Here is a 24,021-nt window from a genome sequence, read left to right as displayed (position 1 = left end):
GAGAGTTAGCCCAATCAATAAACCTCCACCCGGCGACATTCAGACTCGGTCACGGGTCCCGCGGAGCGAATGTGCGAGCTCTGGAAAATTCCAAGGACCGACCCGTGGTGCAGCCGATTCTCTTAAGAAACTGCAAGGAAGTTTCGAGAGTGCCAATTCTCCCGAGGCCCGGAGACTCTCTGGGCAAGATTCTACTTGAAATTTCGGTGCACTTGCGCGACACGCACGAAATCACGTTAAATTTCAGACGGAATTTTCGGGGTGTCGGCCCCCTCCCGAAAAGACGGAGGATCGGCGACGAAAGAGGAGCGCGTGCGATTCCGAGCGGATATTTACGACGCGAATCGTGCCCCGTTCGCCGCTGGGTAATGCCGCGGGGACGCGGCTGATAATTTCTTTTCTTCACGTCGCTTTTAATCAACCGAGCGGCCTCATTTCGTGCGCGCGTAATGGGAAACGCTGAGGATTTCGTCGTCGCGATGCAGAAATATCTCGCTGCGCGTGAGAGAGTTTCCTTTCGCTCCCACAAAGTGTGTACGGGGATAGGTTATTTTCTAACTTGAAATTACCTTCCGGAATTTGTTTAACTACTTCCGCCGGGCCTGAATAATTAAAGCGAGTTCCCCCTGGTCTTTCTCTCGCCCCCTTGCACAAGCGGCTATATGGCGGCCATGTATTTTTCGTGTTCCCTCCTTTTTTCGCGACGAAATAGAACGGGCCGTTCTTATATTTGCACAACGTCTGGTAAAAGAAATACAAGCTCGCGCGTTTCACTGAAAGTTCAAACTCGCTTCGCCATTTTTAAGTATTAACCGACCGCCTGAAATAGTATAACACGTCGAAATTCGTCGGTCTCCTGCCGTGTAGTGCGCGCGATTTTCCGAATAATATAAGCGCGTGCGAACCGTCGCGCAATAATTATTTATTCACTCGCCCGACACAAACAAGTGACTTTTATTAGATCGATCGAATTACTCACGTCAACACAAGCGAGCGAGAAGATTCTTCGAAAAATTATCAATTCGCATCCCCGGTACTGGTGTAATATTTTTCACGTGACATTACATTCAACCGACATTACAATTGGCTGGAAAAGCACGAAATCATAAATCGAATGCAAATCACGAGCCGCGAGTCTTTATTACGTCGAAGCTGTTCTGCAACATTTCCCCCAAGCCGGTCATTATTGTGTCGATTTTTCTGCACTCGACGATGTTTTCTCGAGAATAACGGAGCCGCTTAGAAAATTCACCGAACAACCGTACAAGACACGAGGGGAAATCATTTATTTATGCCACGTATACCGAGTGACCGAGAGCTAACGCGCGTCTTCTACCGATCGAAATTTTCCGACGAGAATTTCAGGCTCATCTTCCCGATCTTTCAATCGAAACACGACTTACCCTCCCGCGATTTTTTTCACCTTCGTCGCTGAGCATCGCGATGAGAGCGGACTTCGAGGACTAAAGTTCCAAGTGAACACAACAAGTCCACTCTCCTGATTAGCCGTTTCCGCAAACGCGTGCACGTCGGGGCGCGACACTCGTCGATCCTAAAACGCACGGTGTGAGCTCGAGGAGCGCTTCGTGTTATCGGAAGCCCGAGCTATCGCGGGTTCGGTTTATAGCGGTCTCGTTGTATATCTCGACGTGCGATTGAGAGAAAGTGCACGACTGTCGAGACACCCTGTACGAGCGGCAGTCCGACAGGTACAAGAGTGTTTATCCAGCGTCGAGGCGAGAACACGGTTTGCACGCTCATCGCGTATGGCGGACGAGTTCGACGACCCTTCTCTCTCTCTCCTGCTCTCTCTCTCTCTCTCTCTCTCTCTCTCTCTCTCTCTCTCTCCCGCTCTCTTTCTCGCTCTCTCTCTTCTTCGCCCGCTCGGAAAATGGCAAATACGAGAACGACAAACTATTTCGCCTCCCTCGTGCTCCTCGTGTACCGTGCCGCCATGCCGCCATGCCGCGTCGTGCCGTGCCGCCGAGTGCTCGCATCCGAATCAATCCGCTCTCGCGTCTTCAAGAGGCGCCATTGACGCACGACAATGCCGTCCCGACAAAAGAGTCCAATCTCCATTTACGATATTACACTCGAACGAATAATTCAGGCGCGGATTTGAGTGCCAGGAGAGCGACTTCGGCTCGCTCCGCGCGAGGTTGGCCAAACAGAAATTCGCCGATCTGGAGAGGCGCGACCTCATCGGCGCCCCCTCGTGCTTCGGAGCGCACGATGACAATGATAACGGTAATACGGCATTGTGAATGCTCGGAAACAAGACTCCAATTTCGAGGTCGCGACACAAATGCACGGAATTTTAATACGAATGATTGAGCGACGACGACGACGGCAGCGATGGGAGGCGAGCTCTCTGAGGATTAAAATCCCGCAGCTGGGATTTTAATTTTTAGGCCGACTGCACCGCGCGACATAAAATAGCGTAGAATTTTAATATAAATTAGCGTATAACACCCTCTTCCTCTTTCTCCCGTTGGAGAGTTTTTAATTTTTCACACATAGGCACACACGATGCGGCGTAACTTTTGGCGCGCACAAAGTTTTAATAAAATAAATCATTGAATAAAATGTTGAAGAACCGTCGAGTAAAATAACGTTGGCGCGCAACGAGCTTAGCGAATATTAAAAGGAATTTTCGCTCGCATGCGCGCGCACACGCACGTTCGTATAAATTTTTCAGACTGCAACAATGTGAGGACACGCGCAGTGTGCTGCGAAAAATAATAGGTTATATATAAAAGTACATAATGACCGAGCGTGTAAAACTTTTATAAACCGTATAAAATTCTCTCCACTTTCGCGGGGAAATTGTCGCAGCCGCGACAAAATGAGGTCCGATTTTCCGCGTGTACGGGCGAATTCGCCCGTACACGCGGGGAATCAATAATAGGGTAGTCATACATCACGGGGAAAGAGATCGGCCCTCATGCACGAGGAGGCCCTCGTGCTTTTTCTGACGAAGGTGCACTTCTCCGTTTCGAAGCGATCGATTGAGCTGAGAAGAAATTCGGCGAAACCAGCCGGATAAGAGTTTGCGGGCTCGAGTTACCGCTTCTCCTTATCTCTCTCTCGCTTTTGCGATGCATCTCTCTCGGAGAAGGACGGAGGCGAGGAGTATCACGTTCGCAATGTACAATGCGTGCGGGTAGCGCGTAATAGAGAGAGAGAGAGAGAGAGAGAGAGAGAGAGAGAGAGAGAGAGAGAGAGAGAGAGAGAGAGAGAGAGAGAGAGAGAGAGAGAGAGAGAGAGAGCGCATAATGGTTCATGATCGTCAAACTGTCGATGACGAGAGGAACCGGTCGACGAATAGAGTCTGCTATTAAAAGGTATCGAGAGCGCACTAAATTCAGGACGAGCGTATCGTTTTAAACGCGTCGCTTATGAAAGTTGCCAATTAAGCGTCCTCTCACGGAGAATCGCATGACAGGCGTTACACAGTACGGCGGGATCGAAAATAAATCGGCGATATTATATGGCGAATCGAATATATCGAGCAGCCAGACATATCGATCCGCTTCGTTGTTAAACGGCGTGAGCGAGCTTTGCAACCTTTCACTTCGCCGGCGGCGCGCGATTCGCGGATTAATTAATTATAAAGCGAATTAAACGCGTAACGACGAGCGAACCTGAATTGCATTGACCCTCGTTACTTCGTGACGCGTACAGCGGCTGTCACTGTGCCGTCGCTACTTCAACAGCGGGACAATTATCAAAATCTTTCCTTCTTTTTTAAAACATTTCATAAAATTCTTCGCCGAGAGAAAGAGGAAGAAATGTATTTGTTTACCAGCGCTCGTTCGTTAATTATATGTTAAAAAATGCGGAACGTTTAAGTCTCGCTTCTAATAAGGCTGGTTTATTAATTACGATATGCAACGATGCTTTCGAATGCGTGGAGGATTAAAAAAAAAATTAAGAGAAGGATATTTTCTTCCGTGGCGCGGCGAAATGCCAAGTTTATTTTCACCGAAAGGAGAGCTCGCTCGTCTCTCGTGGAAAAAGTCCGACATAAATTATTTACCGCGCGAGTCACGACAATTTCTTTCTTAGCATTACCCCACGGTCCACTTTATTTCTTTCCTTTAATATACGATCTAGGACGCGAAGCATCCTACGGATAACTCTTATACAGGCTTGTATATACGTATATAAATCCTCAACAAAACCACGCGCGATCAAAGACTCGAGAGACGTGGAGGGACCGTGGGCGCTCGAAATAAAGATTTCGGAGGAAACCGCGTTTCTCTCTCTCTCTCTCTCTCTCTCTCTCCTCCTCTCTCTGAAAATCTCATTTATCCACGAAAGACGTAATCAAGGTAACCTTGACATTCATCCATTTCTACAGCCCGAAGCATAGTCCGTCCTTCGAAAATGTACAACTCCGTCTGTTCTCCCAGCCATGTCGAAACTTTCAATTACTCTAGCTTACATCACTCTCTAGCTGAAATCCGGCTGGATATTCGGCCGATTATGCCGGCGAGCCCGTATAGGAGAGATTCCAGCTGCTCCGCGAACATCCCCGAGATAACAATCTCGGGGAAGTTCCCTCTCTGCGCGGAGAGGGAAAGCCCGTCGCCGGTCGATTGTTTTTCCCCTCTTAGGCACGGTTATTGTACGCGGCTGAGGAACGGGTCAACGCGGCATAATAACCTCGTAATAAATCGCTTTGAGCATTAAGCGTGCATTTAATGCCGACACACGCGTCCGCGCACGCCCCGCTACGCGAAAGACCGAACGGCGAGATTTATCGCGCCATTCATAAAGTATCGCCTGTAATCCCTTGGCGGGAGAGATGTGTTGCACGGTGCTTAATAGTGATGTGCCGGAGCAGCGGCGGAAACTTCATACGAGGCGACTAGACGACCGGTCCGCGCTTTAAAGAGCCCTGAATTAGTGCTCCGTACTACCCGGATCCGCGTAACCGGATCGAAGCCTCGCGCGCTCAGAGGTGCGAGTGCAGCCGACGTAGCGGCTTAATATCGTAAGCGGCGAAGAATAGACTGTTGGTGGCGTCGCGACGTCGTCTCGGAAGAGGGGAAAATGGGAAATGGGACGATCGTATTTACGTCGACGATGCGGTACCGTGGCAGATGCAATTTGAAATAGACACGAGAGAGAGAGAGAGAGAGAGAGAGAGAGAGAGAGAGAGAGAGAGAGAGAGAGAGAGAGAGAGAGAGAGAGAGAGAGAGAGAGAGAGAGAGAATAGGAAAATCTGAAGTCTCGGTTATGTCTGGTCGACGTCTGGACGTTTGGAAAGAATGGAAATCATGAAAAGTACTATTCTGTGCTTTGGCAGAGATTTTATACACGCCCACGACGTTATTACTGTACATTGCGTAATCCGGCGAAATCCTCTTAGACACTTCTAATGGCGACATCGACGGGCGTATTTGCAAGAGAACAGCGCGCGAACAAGGTAGCGACAGAACGCGCAATGTCTGCTCGGGATTAAAATAAACTCGCAAAAGTTCAATAAGCGAAAATCGATATCGACCCGGCAAATTTCTGCTGTCCCCACGGCTTCCCGTTCAATTTTCGTCGGTAGAATGCTCTTAAAATGCAGAGGGGTGACCGTTCTCAGAGGCGATTGTCACCGCGCCACTCGGAAGTGGTCTCGGTGTCCGACCACTTCCGGCAGAATGGGCTTTAAACACCACTCGAGTTCGATGGGAGACAAGCTGGGAGCCAGCAGACGTACCTTTGAGCGGAAATACGAGTCGTCGTTTTACGACACACTGCGGTTTCGCGTAATCCGTTTCGCGTAAGCGAACATGGAGCTTTAAATAAAACAGCGCGATGTAACGCGCGCTGTGCTTCTTATCGCGCGGCTGAAAATGAGTAGAAGAAAGTCGTAAAAGAAAGCAAAACGTTGGAACGTTAATGGTGGGCACACTCGTGCGTGTGCAGCGGGGGGTGATATTCATAAAAACATTTTATACGCATTTATCTCATATTATAACCGTGGCATTCGCCATACCGGGAGCGTCTATAATTTTCGTCCTTCGATCTACAATCTACATCGTTACGACTGCGCTCCTGCGCGCTCCTACAGTCGTGTAACTCGGCATTACGCGACAAATAATGTGTTCCCTACGCTATGTTTTCCCATAGTTGTCTACGTCCAATTTTCCGCGTCGCCCGCTTTATACCGCTATTATACCGCTCGATTATCGTCACGTATCGTGACATGCATACGCATATCCAATTAAATCGCACCGCTCAAAAAACATAGGGAAGCCCTCAGCCGCGATGGAAAAAGGGAAAAAGAAAAAAATATCACCGCTCTCTTAAAAATTGCCTCGGGACATTTATCGCGCAAACAATCGTCTCGCATGAGCGAGTCACTTTATGTTGCAAATGAGCGAGCCGGTCCGCGTTACACGAGCGCGACAAGTTTTCTTCCGTCGCCGTGCGGAGAGAGCAGATTGAAGATACGCACTGTGGTTGGTGGTGGGCAAGTCGCGTTCATCGTCGCGCGCTTTATATACCTAGCACACACGTCCGAGGACGATTCTCGCCCGAATCATCGTTTCCCCGCATTCGGCTCAATTTTCCGACCTAACGTGTAATTTCGCGGCACCCTCAGGCAAGTGTTTTGTACCGCGCTGCAAAGCAGTGTCTCTCAAACGTCATCCACCTTTCATCCTCTCGCACTTTTAATCTTCTCCACTCTCTTTCATCCGCGGAGAAGAGCGCACGCGCGTCAGTGTGAGAGCAATCCGTAATAATATCAAAGTTAAAACTTTATCCCGGTAAGCGTATGGGGTGTCACACATTGTCAATTTCTCTTCACCGACTCGAGCACATGGAGGCGGATCAAGCGCGCGTCTGCGTGTGCAATCGAGGTGATTATAATAATAAAACGTCGTAAATAATCGTGGTGCAAATTTAAACGCGAATCCGCGTTTGATTGACACAAAGCAGACGCGTGAGTTCGGGGAAACGGAGCGGCGGGTTTCGCCCCTGACGAAGTTAATTTTCGAGTCTCCGAGCCGAGACAAAACTAGGCGAGAAAGAAGTGGGGGGAGAGAGGGAAGAGGACGCGAATCACACGACTGAGATAAAACCGCAACATCATGGAGAACCCAGATTTTTTCTCACGTGCCTCCGCTCGAGAGACACTGCTGCAGGAGGGCTCGAACGAGTCATTTAGGGGTTGTTAGTTCCGCCGCGGGAAAAACACGGACAGGGGAAGCGAGTGGGCATGCAGATGCAGCCAGGCGTGCATACACTGTTCTCCCATGCGTTTCCCGGTTACATCCCCCGGTCGTGTTCACGCTAGAGGAAGAAACGGACTGCGACGTCCGTCTGCTGGATACTTAAGCGTGACGTGCAATTACTCCGACTAGCGCAAGAAAGAAAACATGTTTATGAACTTATGCAGGAAAACGGAAGAGATGCCCGCTGACCTGGAAAGCCTCGGAAAATAGAGATCATCCCCGATTTTCCCTCCGACGATTTTGCTGCAACGCGTTTTGTCGCGCATTAATCATTTTCAATGGCGAATTCTTCTCGGATCGGAGCGGACAGGATGGTCGCCGCCGGTGCGCCGACAACTTTTGATAAACGATAAACTATCACGAGTGAAGGGATGAAAAAGCAGGACGAGCAGGAAATTTGCTTACGTGTATCGCGAATATTAAGCACATACTCGCGGCCCGTAAATAATCACATTCTCCGATTTCGTTCGCGAGCCACTTCCTCCCTCCCTCCCTCTGCTATCTGGATATTCAAATAACGCGATGAAATTTAAATATTTATCTCGCGTGTGGAGCGCTCGCATGCGACAGGCGGTGAGGCGGCGCGGGTCGTGCCCGACTAAAATCCACGGCGACATTTGCATTCTCGTGTCGCGCGGACGGGCCGGAAATTTAAATATATTCGCGCGGCGAGCGATTGTGTCGCGCCGCCTTTAGACGCGGATGAACTTATACCTGGTCTTTTCACCTTTTCCCCGCTGGCGCGAACCGCGAGAGCCCGCATCGAGCCGGCTCGAATCAAAGGTCAATGGGGAACAGCCGCCTTTGTTTAGTCGATAACGCGAGAGCCGCGAATAGAATCGCCCGCGAAATTCTGCACGATCGGCCCCCGTCCCGCCGCGCCGCACCGCCGAATCTTCGCACTCACGCATTCGCGCTCAAATGCCACGTTCTCTCGTACGTTAACATTTTACGGCTAATCCGGTAAATCGTCATTAAACGCGAGACTGTGACAGCCAATCTGGAAATTCGTAGCGACCTCTCTCTGTCTTGCCAGTCTCGCCGAGTCTTCTCGGTGAAAGTTGCCAAACTGGCGAAATTGGCGAAATATGACACTTCAAAGCGATGAAATATTACATCCGATATAATTATAAGCAATTTGAAAAAGAAAATATAAAACAGTTCCGCCTGTTCGCTTGTTCGCTTGTCAACGGTCAACGGGTTATCCGTCGAACACGTCGAACACGTCGAGCGATTCCACGAGAAATAAGCGGTATGCAATCAAGGTAATGCTTTAAGAAGAATAACCGAGGAAACGCAACGGCGCGGCGATGTGATAAACTCAAAAGCGGCGGAGCCACTTTTATCAATTCCTTCGAAAGTCCATTTATGTCGCTGAGGATGGCCGAAACGCGCGAAAGGTGCGCCGGCCACATTTTCATGAATGAAACGTCCGTGTAATCGATTGCGACACTTCTTGCGGCTGAATGGAGGCAGTTTAAGAATGAGCACGTCGCAGCTCCTACTACTCTCCTCTCGTTCTCTTTCTCTTTGGCCACCGTCGGTGGTGTCGCAATCGTGGATCTGCTCGAAACAAGTCGTTACCTTTTTCAACGCGCACGCGAGGACCGGCCCGACCTTTAATTCGCCCGGCGAGAGAACATTCTCCATTTTACTTGCGTCGTTGAATCGTACGCTAATTTTGTATAGAGCGCGAACGAAGGCGATTAGACAGACTCTCGCGTCAGAGTCGCGCGCGCATTTAATTCGTTTCACCGTCGGGTATTTTCATTTCTCGCGCATTCAAGTCCAATGCTCTCGTGTCTACCTGCGGCCGCACGTGACAATAATTAATCAACCTAATTCCGACAATTTTTCTTCGTTCATTTAGCTGTTTTCTCCGCGACGTCATTTCGAGGCACGGGGTTCTTACCGCGAGGCGATTGCCAAAGTTGCTGCGCATATACGTGGCGAACAACACAGATATTTTTCTTCATAATCAAGGAATCGTTCTTAGAAACGATCGAAAGTCTTGGCGCAAAAATCAGTGCTAAACACACCGAAAATTCCGCGCGCGTCGCCGACGAAACACCGAGGACCGATTAATCTCATTAAAGGCCAGGAAGTAAGTCGACTTTGGCGACGTACTTATGGAAAACGACGGCAGCTAAAAAATTAGTTATTACCTACTAAAGGACACTCTCTAGCGGGGCTCGAGGATGGCGCGCCGAGCCGTCGCCTTTGTCGCCTCGACGCGACGCGACGAAACGCGTAACGCCACTCTAATGGATGCCCTTGTCGTGCGATGACGCTCGCGGCGAGGCACCGAATGCATTTAGAAAGGTCGTTAAGAACTTTTTATAGGAGCACACCGTGCACCACCCGGTGTATCTCGTGAGGGTGAGGTAGCGGGATCCTCCACGGCGCGCCCTCGAGCTCTTCAAGTCCCCTCTCGTGTCGTTGTACACGGTGGCGCATTCAGAACGTATCGCCCCGTTAATCTCTCCGAGTCTTCGAAAAAAAGAGGGGAAGGAAAACGGGGGAGTTTCGACGTGGAAACAATTTGCAGCCGCCCGCGCCGGCGCCGTGCCAAGAGTGAGGAGAGAGAGAGAGAGAGAGGAAGAGAGAAACCGAGAGCTTTCTTCTATTACCTCGTGGCCTTGAACGAGCACTCTCGCGATTACAAGAGAGAGAGACCGAGGCTCGCTCGTCGATTTTCAAAATGATCAGCACGATAATTCACGATAAAGCCAGTCGCGTGTTACCGGTCGGCCGGGCTACGAGCGCGAATGATTCATCATCGTTGCCGTAGGTCACGCGACGGCTAACATTGAGGGCTTAATCACTCGCGTGACGCAACGCGCAATGATACTTAGGAAATCGGGGGAATAAAAAAGGCTGTTTGATGCAAAGCGAGAATGGACGAAGCGAGCGAGGCGCAAAATCGACGGTGAAACTTACTTCACGGGTTCGCGGAAATCTGACAAATTTCCCGCGTACGCACGTAGCTTTCGCCGGAAGCTTTCTTGCAGCGCGACCAACTTTGCTACGGCCAGAGAAAGAGAGAGAGAGAGAGAGAGAGAGAGAGAGAGAGAGAGAGAGAGAGAGAGAGAGAGAGAGAGAGAGAGAGAGAGAGAGAGTGAGAGAGACAGAGACAGACAGACAGAGAGAGAGAGAGAGAGAGTGAGAGAGACAGAGACAGAGACAGACAGACAGAGAGAGAGAGAGAGAGAGAGAGAGAGAGAGAGAGAGAGAGAGAGAGGGAGGGAGAGAGAGAGAGAGAGAGAGAGAGAGAAAGTTACCAGAGTTATAATCGTCTATTTAATAACGGCTACCAGATTGAGCTGACGCTAATAAATTGATAGAGGATGGAGCACGCTCCTCCGTAGAGGAATGAAGAGCCCGTAAATCCGCCGAAGAGCGCGCTCACGGATTCATAGTTCAATCAAAAAGTTCTAAACGGCCCGCTCGTGTATTCATTAGCCGTTGGTGTAATCGGCGCCATAAATTCCGTCGCCAACATCGCGTACGTGAAACGCGGCCAGAGTCAGGCTGGGCGTCGAAGTCGCTCTCCGCAATGTCGGTATTTATAGGCGTCATGCCGTTTGCTCTGTATTAGCCCAATTTGCCGCGCTTCCCCGCGCCCACCAATTAGCGGATTAGCCGGTGCATAACACTCACGCTTTATCGGCCACGCGAATCGCGAATTCCAGCTCCGGCGAACGACCCGGACGTTTTAGCCCGGCGTAGCCACGAATTTGACACTGTCGAAAGAAAAAGAGCGAGCGCGCGCGCGAGAGAGCAGCTGTATTTTTAGAAAAAACTGCCGCAACTCCAACGCTATGCAGTCGCGGGCATCGCGCGTCGGAGTGAATGGCAAGAGCATGTTGGTCGCGTCGCGAATGTGAAACGATACTCTAGCCGAGTGATATACTGATCTCGCAAACCGTAATGACAAATGCCCGACTGCCCGCGGGCTGATGGGAGAAATCTTGCGATTGTCCTTTGTTCGCGCGTTGGGACAATCACGCTTGCATCCGTGTGTGACCAAAGTCACGGCGAAACAGCGGATTAATTACGCGCGCGCGCGCGATCAGGCGCCACGACGAAATTCATGTCGCCGAGCTCGCGCCGAGCTCGACTCGAAACACAGCCTTTTAATTCGGCGATTATGAAAATGAGCGTCGTCCCGAGGGACGAGATTTTTCATTTCGCTTGTGACACCACGACCGCGACGTCGACTTTAGTGTAGCCAAGCTGTTTCGCAGGTGCAAAACTTTTATGCTGCCAAAAAATCGTTCACTATGGTCGCGTCGCGCGTCTCTATCTAGAGACTACCGCGAGACGAGAAACGACGGCGAGAAACGACGGCGAGATCCGACGCGCCCATTCGCTCGTTCACACACGGTGCATCTCCCTACCGCATGATTTACATTTTCCGCAACCTATATATTCTCCCTCTGTCGTACGCCAAAACCTATTCTCGTAGTCGGTCAGCAGCGCGATTTTCGCCGTCCCCGTCGCGCGTCGCGCGTCGCGCGTCACGCGACCGCTTCATTTTCGTTCAAGAAACTAATTGAGAAACTCGTCGCCGGGAAATGCCGACCTCGAACAATTCGAGGTCCAGCCGCGCGCGTAAGAGTATTTCAATACGTCGAGAAATATTCCGCCGAGCAAAACGGCGCCTCGACGTGTTGCAATGTACGTGAAAATTGTGCACGGCCGAAACTTTCCTTTTCCTTTTCTCGCCGGGTGACATATGCAGGGCGAAGGACGCTTCAAAGATGTAAATATCTCTGAAATGTTCGCGCTGTGTGTGTTCAATTAAAACGGAACTCTACGATGATTTATTCGCGGCCAGTTATGCATTTAGGCGCAAACATCTCCTCGCGTTATCCCCCCGTCCGGCACTGGGCGGAATTAATAGGCTTTGGCGTCCAACTTCTTCGTTATTACGGGGCAATTATCGTACGGTGTAACGATGGCGATACGTACGTGAGTGCCACGAAACGAGGTATCCCATAAACCTCGCACGGGACCTTTGATCGCGCGGCGATTACTCAAAGTTAGTGCACGCGCGCGTTTCGCAAATGATACTAAAACCCGCACTTATAAGCCGTCGATTCTCGAGAATCGTAATTACTAATTTCGCGTGCTGCCTTTCGGGAGCGTAAATCAATGCGCAACGATTGGGAATTGGTAGAAATTTAATTACGGAATCATTGATCCCGCGTATTAATTGCCGGCTTGATTAATGTTACTTATGCACCGTTTGTCATAGCTAGTTTGCAGCTCGCCTTAATCGAGACTATTTACGGCGCGATCTACCGCGGGTTTAAAATCTACGCGGATCATTCAAACTTTAATAGCCTCTATACACACTGTGTTGTGGCGTTAACGTTAACGGTCGACACGATCTAAAGCGTTTCTCGAATTTAAAACTCGCTCTTTGACTCTTGCTCGTATCATTGCGCGAACAATGTTCAATAGCTACCTGAATATACACAACTGATCGTCCAAAACGACCAGCGTTCAAACGAATCGCGCGATTCGACTGCAAGTTTTATTCGTGATCGCGCGCTCCTGTTTCATCGCGAAAATATCTGAAAGTTCGATATTATTTGAAAATACACACGAAGGGAGAGAAGTTTCCGCTTTTGGCGGAATCCGATTCACGTGTCGATTCGGGAGAGTCGTTTTACCAAAAGTTTCGCTCGGACATCATTCGACGCGCCTTTTGAAAAATGTCGTTACACCTGTTTCCAGCGTCAGCAGGTTCATCGACCCTGCTGCTCGCGCCACCTGCACCTGTCACTACTGCTCCCCCCTTCCAACCATCGAAATTCCACAGATGAGTTAGCGAAATATTATTTTAGACTAACTAGACGGCTTCATTCAACGAAATAAACCGTAAGATCAAACTGTCGCCGGTCTCTTTGTTAGCAGATTCGGTTGTTACGGCTGCAACTTCGTAGTAAAAATGAGACGTTAGAAGGAACAATTCCGAAGAAAAGCAACCCTCGCGCAGGACGCGGAAAATTTATAGACCTTCGTGGTCCAAGTTAACACGTGCGTCCGATAGACCGCGGGTGCATCTGGATGCGTATGCTCGAAAACAAAACGCAGCTCGAAACACGAGTAGCAGTGTCTTTCACGAGCGACGGCTCCAACTCGAATGTCGACTCGCTGTATAAACATGTGTCAAGCTACGGATGAAGTAGGAACGGAAAGAGGCTTCCCGATCTATTACGCGCGGCTTCGAAGAAATCCCAAAAGATTGCTCGATATATTTTTTCCTTACTTTCTCAAACATTCTCTGTAACTTATTAGGGAGAATCGAAAATTTAATTCGCGAGATATAATTATACCATTCGCGTTTGTTCCCGAGTGAGAGAAACGAGAAGCAGAATTTCAATGACTCATAAATTCACGTACCATGTGGAAAGGTTCACTTCGTGTCGATCGATCTGCTAGGAGAGATACCGATTCTCATACCGATAATTCAATATGTATCGAGGCTCGACCTCGACGTATGACTACAAAGGGTTAAACGACTCGAAAACGCGTGCTTTCCACTTTGTTTGCTGCTTATTCGAGCATCGATTCCCGCATAACCGGTCTCGACTTAACCCGTGAATACTCCGGTAAAATCTTAAGTGTTAATGGCCGTACCGAGCGCGTCCGGCAAACGCACGTAATTTCATTAGCACTCTGAATTTTCTATGCGTTTACATTTTTCCACTCATGCAATGCGACGGTAGAAAGCCCGCTTGTGAAAATCGCGTTTGTATGTGACTTCACCGCGCCAACTAGAAAATATCGGCGAACCTAATACGCGCGATCCGACATGCAGTCTGTGGAGCTTGCATAAAAAAGTGTCACGCGAGTCTTATTAAGCACTAAGATACCCAGCATCATGAGACGATTAAAATAAATCGCGTCGATCGCTGGAACTTTATGGAAAGAAAGAAAGAAAGAAAGAAAAAGGACGTTTCTATAAATATATCACGCGCGTTATTATTAACCACTATGTAGCCGGTTGCGCTCACTTCTGTCTGCCCCGTTGGCGTGTAATCTCCCAACGTTATACATAAAGCCGTGTAAATGTTAATTAGCGGCCGTTTACCGGCGGGTTCTCATTTTAGAAACCGCCTCTGCGCGCTAATACGTTTCGATGTTCAACCGACGTCGCGATAAATTACGAGATGCATTCCTCTTTCGCGAAATATGAAAGGACAAGATCACAGGCGCTGCTACATTCTACCGCGGCAGTTAAGCGGTTATACCCGCGAAGAAAAGATCGGTCGCGGTGATACTTCTAAAATTAGCGCACCGCCGCGTAACTTCCTCTCTCTCTCTCTCCCTCTCTCTCTCTCTCTCTCTCTCTCTCTCTCTCTCTCTCTCTCTCTCTCTCTCTCTCTCTCTCTCTCTCTCTTTCTCTCTCTCTCTCCGTGGCGCGGCCGCGAATGTCGCGCGTAAATTCCTGCGTGCCGACGTGGACTCGCGTGAATTAATCGCCGTGGGGCTTCGGAAAAGTTAAAACGCGGAGGAAGCGCACTCAGCGCGCAAAGTAATCCCAGCCGATGCCGTAAATTTTCCAGCCACTCGTCGTTCCGCCGCGCGTTCCCGCGTCACCGGCCGTTAGCGCGAGACGAGCAAACCTGGCCGGATGATGATTTTCCGCGCGGCCACGCATTTGCGCCAAGCGAGATCATTATCCGCGATTAGGATTGTGAAACGTCTCGAGAAACGTGAAGCCACGACGCGATACCCGACTTTACGTCGACGCGAGACAAGTCGATAAGAGCGTGATCGAGATATAGCCCAAGTCGTCGTGCTTCCCTTCTTCTTAGTAAAACGCCCTAAATATATATCTGCATATTTCTGTCGATAATGCAATTTCGTAACTTGATAGAAAAATGCCGCTCGAGAAACAAGAATCTTCAATTGCTCTCTCGTCTCAAGCTCATCATCAATCATCCCCCTAAAATATTTTTACCGTTTCTCTCAGTAATACAACTTTATCACTGTCTGACATCCTATATAGAGAAGAATGACTCTCAAAAAATAAGAATCTTCAATATTCCGTCTTACTCGTAAATTCCATTTTCTATACTCCCCCCCCTCCCCCGTTCCTGCAGAGCGCAATCAACAGAGTCACATATTCCCGGAATTCAATTTTCACACAAGACCAGAGATAAATTATCGGAATATTCACTTACCGCAGTTTCGCAGTTTGCGGAGGCGTATCGAAAACGCGTTTACATCCGCGCGCGCGCGCGAGCAACTCTAGCGGCGAGTCGATAGCCCGCCGATGCATCTCTTTCTCTCTCCCCCGCGGTGAGATTGCAACGCGCTTAATAAAGCCGTGATGTATCTGGCCGGGTTATCAATTAGCGGCGAACGCGCTTAATCCGCGGCGCGGAGGCATCGATAACGCTCGGCGGAGATGGAAGTCTTAATCGGTGCGGCGGGTTCGCCGCGGAGGAAATTTATACCCCACGTCACGGTTTCTCGTGCTGGTCGCGCGTTATCGCGGCGCCCCCGGTATTACCGCTTTTTCCGTCGTCTCTCGGCGCGACGTCGGAGACGCGTTGGGCATTAATTAAGGGCCCGGCGCGCAGCAGGTGTTACGATAATTCCCTCCAATTGGCCCCGAGACGAGGCTCATTATGCGCGGCTATGCCTCGCGTTATATGCGGGCCACATACGCGAGATTGCGTCGCACGGAATTATTTATCCAACTGTCAATAATGTTGCTCACGCGGAGGACTCACACGTAAACGCGCAACGTACGCTGTCACTGTGATTTATCACAACGTGGACAAGCCGCGTCGTTTGATTCATCGAAGACGACCGAGCGATCGTCGCTGCTTTTGCTTTTTCTTTTTCTTCATTTCTCTAATACGCTATCGACGCGCTATTAATCTCTCGAGGGGAGAGATTTCACCTGGCCCTTCCTTCTCGCCGCTGTGTTTGCGGAATTGCAACGTCAATCGCAACGCTGACACGCTGTCGGTATAGCATGACAGCCGTTTGACTCGCTTGTCGCGGTAATGTCGACATGCAATTACCATGCGTCATATGGGTATAGACCCCGAATTCCATAACTATCACTAAACTTGATAAACTGATGACTGTACGCCATCAAAGGGCACTAGCAACCTCGCATTCCATCGCTTTCCTCGTCGGATATCTTTTCATCGTACTTAATATTTAAATCGCTGTATGCATTCGAGTCGAAATTTTGCTTCTACATTTATCCCGCAAGTTTCGTCCTATTCAGTCAATGAGCAATCTATCGTCCTCTTTCAATGCTACAATAACAATATTTACTGCTATTCTACTGCCTCTACTGAAGCTTAAAGATTAATGGGTGAATGTGTATGTGTAAGGGTATGTAAAGGTATGTGTAACGGATATATAATAAAATAACACACTTTATTTTCTCAATATGTTCTTTTTTCTTCTTTTCGAGCTGAAAAGAAAAGAATTATAAGAACAATTGTATATCTAGAAGCTTCAATAGCAATTTGAATTTGAATTCGGAACGACAAGAGAATTGGACAAAAAAAATTGGAAAGAACACGACAGTGAACAAGCTCATAACGAGACTTGCAGGGGCCAAGAAATATTATTAAATGAAAAATCAATATTTGCAAGACTTACGATAGATGAATATTAAATTTCGAATCGCATATGTTAAACATATGAAAAAGCGGTAGTATATTCCACAGAAATTCAAGTAACACAGTATAAACAAACGAGATAAAATCACGTTTCATAAAATACAATTCACTATTCAAGGCACGTAAAAAAGGAGCAAATAACATTTATTTGCCGTCATCGCGCGATGGCATTTTTAATTGCGATGAAACGGGAAAACGATTAATGGTTATCCGTTCCGCGTTTCACGAAGCTCTCTTTCACTCGCCAAAGGGACGACGTAATGGCCGCGGAACGCGCGTTAAAAATAATTTCGAGCGCGCTGCCCTTTAAAAAACGAACGCTCGCGCGGAGTCGTCGTCGTCGTCGTCGTCGTCGTCGTCGTCGTTGTCGTCGTCGTTGTGAAATACGATCGCGGTTGAGTGTCACTCGTTATATTCCGACACAAAGGGTTAACGCGCGACTCGAGCGATGACCCAGAGTTAACCCAAAGCTAACCGAGGGCATTCTCAGAGTTGGCCCTCAGGGTTAGCCCTTGTCTCCGGGAAATAAATAAATCATTTTCAGTGGAAGAGCGCGAGGGTCCTGGCTGTGTGTCAGCTAACCGGTAGGACCGATGCAATTTGCCAGCCATCATCTTTTAACGCGTATAACTAGTGCCCTTCTTTATTAAGTTACGCCGGAAACCCGGGAGAGAAATCCAAGTTTTAAGTAACTGACGCGACACATGATGCACGAGCAGGAAGACTTAAATTTCTCCACTCGAGAGATGTTTTTTTTCCAAGAAATAACATGGCCGCGTAAAAAGATCTGCTCGAGTGCTTTCAAGAGGCACGATTTATTTTCATTCTCTACGCTCGTTATCTTTCGTGTTAATTAGAAAAAAAAAACATTCCAAAATCAATAGAAACGTCGAATTAAAACTCGCGACGTTAATAAAATGACTCTCTCGATAATAAAAGAGATCATTCGGGCAAGGTAAAATCGTACTTTTTTATCTTTCTCTCAACATCTATTTTATCTGCAGCTAAAACAGAGATGGGGCAACTTTTTTAATTATCCATAATTGAAAGCCATAATTGTGAAAGGCATAATTGAAAGCATAGAGGGGAACATTGATGTAAAAACTATCGAGATCTCTTTTTTCACTTGTATCAAGGTACCGAACAAAAGTGCACCTTGTGGCAACATTCTTTTCATAGAAGACTGCTTCAAAACCCGGCGAACCGAGCGGACACTTTTTTTTCGCGGAGGAAGAATTGCGCGCTGTCGCTGCAGCAATGTAATGCAATGAGTAAATCGGCGATCAGGCCGATGATTGTGTTTTCACTCACCGTTTCGATGGCTTCCAGCGCCGCTTCAGCACTCCCAGCATGAGGAGACCGATGAGAACGAGGCCTAGACGCCAACGGGCTTCCGACTCGCAGCTACGTATGAAGCACCAGCACCAACAACACAACCGATCACTACCGGGACCACACAACCACCGGATGACCTCGTCGATCTTTCCGGAGGATCTCTATCGGCCCGCACGAGTCACACCATGATCGCCCCCGCGAATGAGTTCTTTCTTTCGCGCGCGGTCTCTTCTCAAGTCTCTCACGACTTCCGCCGACACCGACCGATCGAGCTAGCCGATGATGGGATGGACGGCAACGACGGGATGGATCGTCAGCCGTGTGTTCGACGCTTTTGCGAAATCGCCACTTTCAGTCACGGTACGGCACGGATCGCGTTCTCCGGCTCCCTGCCCGGCAGCTTCTTGTCATCCTCGTTACTGCGCGCCCTTATTCGCCGGACATCTGGAAGCAGAGTGACAAAGGCACGTAAGATCGACGTGGGGTTTTAAAACGTGCGTGACACTGGGCGTGTTGCGCGGGACTAGGTTGTTAAGCGCGTCAGTAGGAATTCTCTTAATTTCTCTTCCCCAGAAGAGAAGAACTTGTCTCTAGAAGAAAGCGGCGTTGCGACCGACCTTGACTTGAGAATTTTCGAATCAATTGACGCGGTATGCGTAAGAAAATATAGCGAGTTCAAAGAGTACTTCAGTCACGATTACAGCGACGTTTATTGTCCGAAAATCCGACGAAGATCCGCTGAACGAGTCTTTGGAAAAGCTGCGAAGGTATACGGGTACGAGAGTTCATCGACGTTGGGACGCAACGATAAATCAGAGATATTATTTCAGCTTGAAATTATAGCTGAGTGAGATATTTGTAAACGCGACGCACGGTGATATTATTTCTCGCGGAAAATAAATTCCGAGCCCGATCGTGCGTTGCTTCGCCAGAGGAAATTCGAAAACAGGTAACAATAATTCCACACGATCGTTAACGTACGCATTTTACACCAAACATTGCTCGCACGATAATTTACTTTTTTCATTGGTGCGACGCGGTGCGATATCACGTTGCTCCATTTTACGACGCGAACGCGCATCACGTAACACAACACACGCTCGCAAAGATTCTATTTTCCATTCACAAAGGATCGCATAAATGATAAAGTGTGTCGTTCCGAAAATATTTATACCGACGGTCGCGGAATAATTTACGGTCCTTCGCGGGATCGTCGTCCTGAGTGAAAATCTGATCGATAACACGAGCGCCGCTTCCTCAAAGAAACGTTCCAAGTGCGATTATTTGAATATCGAAAATCACTTTTACATAGCTGCTTAATTGGCCGAGGAGAATCGAGCCCGCTCGAGCCGAGCCGCCGCGCGGAACCCGTTGATTAAGGGTCGAATAATAAATCACGTCCTTTTAATTAAGACGATAATTAATCGGCAGCACTCTCTTCAAGTGCGCGCGTCTTTTATGAACTGTCCGAAAAAATTGATTCGCCTCGAAAAAGACGCGTTTTTCCCTTTCAACGGAGAGCAATAACGAGATGCTCTTGATTTGTGCGCGAATTATCTCGAATACGAATTTATTATTCCTACTGCAAGTTGAGGATGTGCGTCGTTGTTATTTTACTATAATTATGTTCCATTAGAAGCAGCCGGTTTCAATAAAAGTTGAACTGAACGAATTTTAATTATGTAGCTCGTTAATTGTGAGCTTGAAAATTGCAAGTCGAATCTCAAACTAATTATCCACACGAAGGGATACGCGAGCGAGAGAGAGAGAGAGAGAGAGAGAGAGAGAGAGAGAGAGAGAGAGAGAGATCGACACGTTTCTTTCTTTTCTCACGTGGATTGAAAATATTTTGCAAGGATTTTTTTCTCGCAATCATCCGACATTAAATCTGTACGTAGGTGTAAGAAAAATACTTCGTGATTGATACACGTGGACAAACAAGAGCGAAATAGAATTTTATTTTTCGCTCGGAAAAAGGTAGAAAAACAAACGATTTTGCGCGTTGCGGTACGAGCGAAATGCAAACATTGATTTCCGATCTGCGGCGTGGCGAGCTGGGAAATGACGTTCGTATCCCAGCGCGTCAGAGCGACCTTGCTTTGCTTTCTGAGACTATTGGTTTGTAACCAATCACGATCGATGCAGCTGAACATCCAATTGCTGCGAAATTGCATAACCCGCGCTGAAAGGCTATTTCGATCGTTTCGAGCGTTCAGCGTGCGTAAGTAAGGGCAAAGTACAAATATGAATAGACCGAGCGGTATTTTATTTGCCGTGCCGCTTAAACGTCGCATCGCATCGACGACGGCTATCATAATGTACAAGCGTGATACACGAACGCAAATAACACGACTGTAATGACTTCGCGCCGGCGGACAGATACTAAAAAGAGCATCGTGGAAGATTAATGACTACCACTGAGAATTGTCGTACAATTCGAATCGTGCATAGGAAAGTGTATACGCGCGCGGACGACGTACCGCGCGGATTCTCACCTTTCTCGCATTGGAGATGTAGAAATAAACCCTGTGTAAAATTAAAACCCGACATTATCTCCGTTTACGTCGTTAATAATGAGCGCGCATCGAAAATAACATATGGTATCGTCACGGTAATTTTCTGGGCTGGGATAACAGTTTCGCCCAGTTTCGTTTTCAGTAAAAGTGAAGTAAATCGTAGGCATCCATTTTACAATCTGGTGAATTAACGCATCGCCACCGCCGCGGATGGGGACGAAGCTGGTTTTTCTTTAATGACCTTGCTCCGCGCGACATTCAAGGGGATATTCGTACAGAGCGCGAGATTCTTCGTATTTCTAATCAATGGACTGCTGCAGAATTTTCTCTCTATGCATTATCGTCTCGTTATAAATCAATTAAACACGCCAGGCATAGTTATAAATGGAAGATTCGTTCTGTCAATTAATAACAACTTGCTGATATCGAAAAAAAAAAAAAACTATGCTAATACTCGAACCGGTTGTGATATCTGATTGCAGTAATTTATTTGCATGTTATAATAGCTTAAGCTACGCGGCGATAAATTTCATGAAATATTGCAAATCGTATCGGTAATCGGATTACATGTTAGAGATAAAAGTCGAATACTGCAGCATTATCGTACGCTGAAACGCATTCTTGAAATATTCATGCCGAATTCGACCGCATCGATACACAAAATCGACCCACCGATTAAATGGAGCGAATTACGCCGCCGCGCTATGTTCGTATAAAAAGGCGGAAAAATTACGAGATTAATTACGAGAAAAATTGCGAGATGTATTTTCGCAACCATAGCGCTCTTACCTGACCTAACCTGTCTTTCGAAAATTCGAACGATCCGTCACTCGAATGGCTCAATTCCAGGCGATAGCGACGCGTCGATATTCGCGACGAAGCCGACGTACCTAGTAATTTGTAACAACTACGCCATTACGGCGTATAGTATTATTGAGATACTTGAGCGGCGCAAGGTGCCTCGAATATTCGACTGTTTGAAACATATCGCGCGCTCGTACATACCTCGTCCAGCTTGACCTCTGTGAAGTTTGTGTAGCCCAAAGCAGCGTGTGTGTGTGTGTGTGTGTGTTGGAGAGAACGAGTAATTAATGCCGAACGTTGATCAACGGGAACCGCGAACGCGCACCGATCCGTGCACGCACGAACAAGTATCCATCGATAATGGCCGCTCATCGAGATCAAGTTCCGCGTGAAGTTGGCCGCGACAGACGCGACAAACGACGCCGTTGTTTCCTACGCCGCGCGACTACGACTCAACCCCCCCCCCGTGTTTCCGATCGTTTCCGCTGCGAAAAGAGATCGCACCATCGATTCAAAAGGCCTGCCGCGAGCCGCGACCGGCTCCGGCAGCCGGGGGATCACCGACGCGATCAATAATTGCGTGCGCTTTCGAAATTGGAGCATCGCGCTGAGAGACTTCTCGCTATATCCAAGTAGTCGGTTGATCGAGAATTTTCCTCCACCTACGCGCGCGCGCGCGCGCGCACGCACGCACGCACGCACCGTCACGTGACTCCACGCTCGGATCGTTCAAATTTGTCGAAACGTACGAGATGCAAATATGGCGAAGTGTAAAGAAAGGATATATCGATCGGCTCAGTGCTTACCTCATTTCGCCGGTTTCGAGGAATCCAAAGGCAGCGCGCGACCGCCGGATTAGGACAGAGGATCCACCAGCAGCAGCAGCAGCAGTAGCAACAGCACTACCACCACCACTACCTCAGGAGACGTGCGATGCGATTGGGGATCCTGCTGTTGGCACGGCCGGCTTCCTACGCATCTCGGCTCGCTCGGAAAACGACGCGAGGCACGACGTCTCTGCGACCGCGCGCACGCGACGAGACGTTCTCGAAATTCGACCCGGTGACCGCGATTCGCGCGATGTGCGGAACGAACGAACGAGCGGAGTGAGACTGACTGACTGACTGACTGACTACGAGAACGTAGCACGGCGGGGCTGAGTGTATATTCACTTTAACGCGCGCGCACGAAACGAAGCGATACGGATCGGGAATACACACCGTCTGCACGTCGAACTCGGACTAAGCGCCTGTGAGAGACGGAGAGGACACGCGCCGAGCAGCCCCCACTCCCTCCCCAGCGTGCGCACTGGGCGTCTCCCCTCTACTCGACCGGGCAGCCGACCTTCTCCCTCCACAGGGAAACGACGACAGGTGCGGCGAGAGCCTCCGCGAGCCGAGCGAGTTCCCAGAATGGTACGTAAGCAATGCCGAGTTTTTTTGCCGATGTTTGGAAACTGTATTGTCTCATCCGTGTTGACGACGTTTGTTTTGACCTGCAGCGATCGAGATTCGATGTGGCGGCGAGTTTCGAGCGAAAGGCGCGAGACCCGACGCGACGTTGAACATCGATGAATACGTAGATCCACGCACGCTGAGAAGAAAATAGGTATTCAAAAATGTTTCTGCCGAACGTCGCACGTTAACAGTGACATTTGCTTCCGATTAAGATGTGTCATTTGTAAAACTTACGTTCTAGAGTAGATTTTTCTCACCCTTCGCACCCGAATGTGTATGAATCGTCAATAGTAGCCGATGCGAGCCGCGAGAATGGACGGGACGAGACGAGCGTCGAGGGTCGAGCGTCAAGCTTCCGCGTGAAATTAGCTGACGGTCGCGAGAAGTAACGACGCCATGAAAATGTTCAAATGATCAACCTCGAGCGACCAATCCATAGCATTCCGTGGAATGGGAGAAACGACTGGAAAGGACGCTCGGTGCTCTCCGAATATTTGTAGCCGGCATCATCGAGGAAATCCGTCGAGTAAGTTACGAATGTCACGCAAATCAGTGGAATTTGCGAGAACGGCACGTATCGCTATGCATTTGAGATCCATTAAAATCGCTCGCGAGGCGAGTGCTGCGCGAGCGACTGCATTCGTCTTTCTCGCGACGCGCGATTGTAGGTTAAGAGTCTTTTTGTCATTTGAGTATTTTGTGCATCAGGCTATTCGTAGGTAATTTATATTCGCCCAAGTTCGAAATACATTTTGATGCACCCAATGCACATGGATGCAACGCACGGCACTGACGCGAGCCCAGCTTAAGGCACTGACACCGAACACTTCCGCGATGCAACGGCACATTTTTTTTCTCTCACCGAGATGTAAGGTGCAACGCGGTGGCGCGTTATCTTATCGCGAGCGATTTTCGCTAATGCATTCCAACGTCGTAAAACGTACAGCCGGGAGGGGGGGGGAGGGGAGTCGGTGTGATTCGGTCAACAGTGAGATTAGACTTC

The 24,021-nt window shown here is 48.8% G+C and overlaps 1 protein-coding gene across 3 annotated transcripts in view; it reads right to left on the bottom strand.

Annotated features, from left to right (window-relative positions):
* LOC105188067 (uncharacterized) overlaps window positions 1-22,816 on the bottom strand; it is a 245,184-nt gene extending 222,368 nt beyond the window's left edge. For 2 of the 3 annotated variants that reach the window (XM_011149315.3, XM_011149317.3), the window contains exons 1-2: window positions 22,368-22,816; window positions 18,218-18,685 (exon numbers count right to left, since the gene is read on the bottom strand). In XM_011149315.3, the coding sequence (XP_011147617.1) occupies window positions 18,218-18,258 (41 nt within the window). In that variant the 5' untranslated portion in view covers window positions 18,259-18,685; window positions 22,368-22,816. Of the gene's footprint in view, window positions 1-18,217; window positions 18,686-21,762; window positions 21,899-22,367 lie in introns of those variants that run through there. The other variant, XM_025298990.1, reaches the window with a different exon arrangement.
* Between the last annotated feature and the right edge of the window lie 1,205 nt (window positions 22,817-24,021).

Source organism: Harpegnathos saltator, unplaced genomic scaffold (genome assembly GCF_003227715.2).
Source record: "Harpegnathos saltator strain DR-91 unplaced genomic scaffold, Hsal_v8.6 scaffold103, whole genome shotgun sequence".
Classification (NCBI taxonomy): Eukaryota; Metazoa; Arthropoda; class Insecta; order Hymenoptera; family Formicidae; genus Harpegnathos; species Harpegnathos saltator.
Note: the sequence above shows the minus strand (reverse complement) of the source record. Positions and strands in the feature narration are given on the sequence as shown.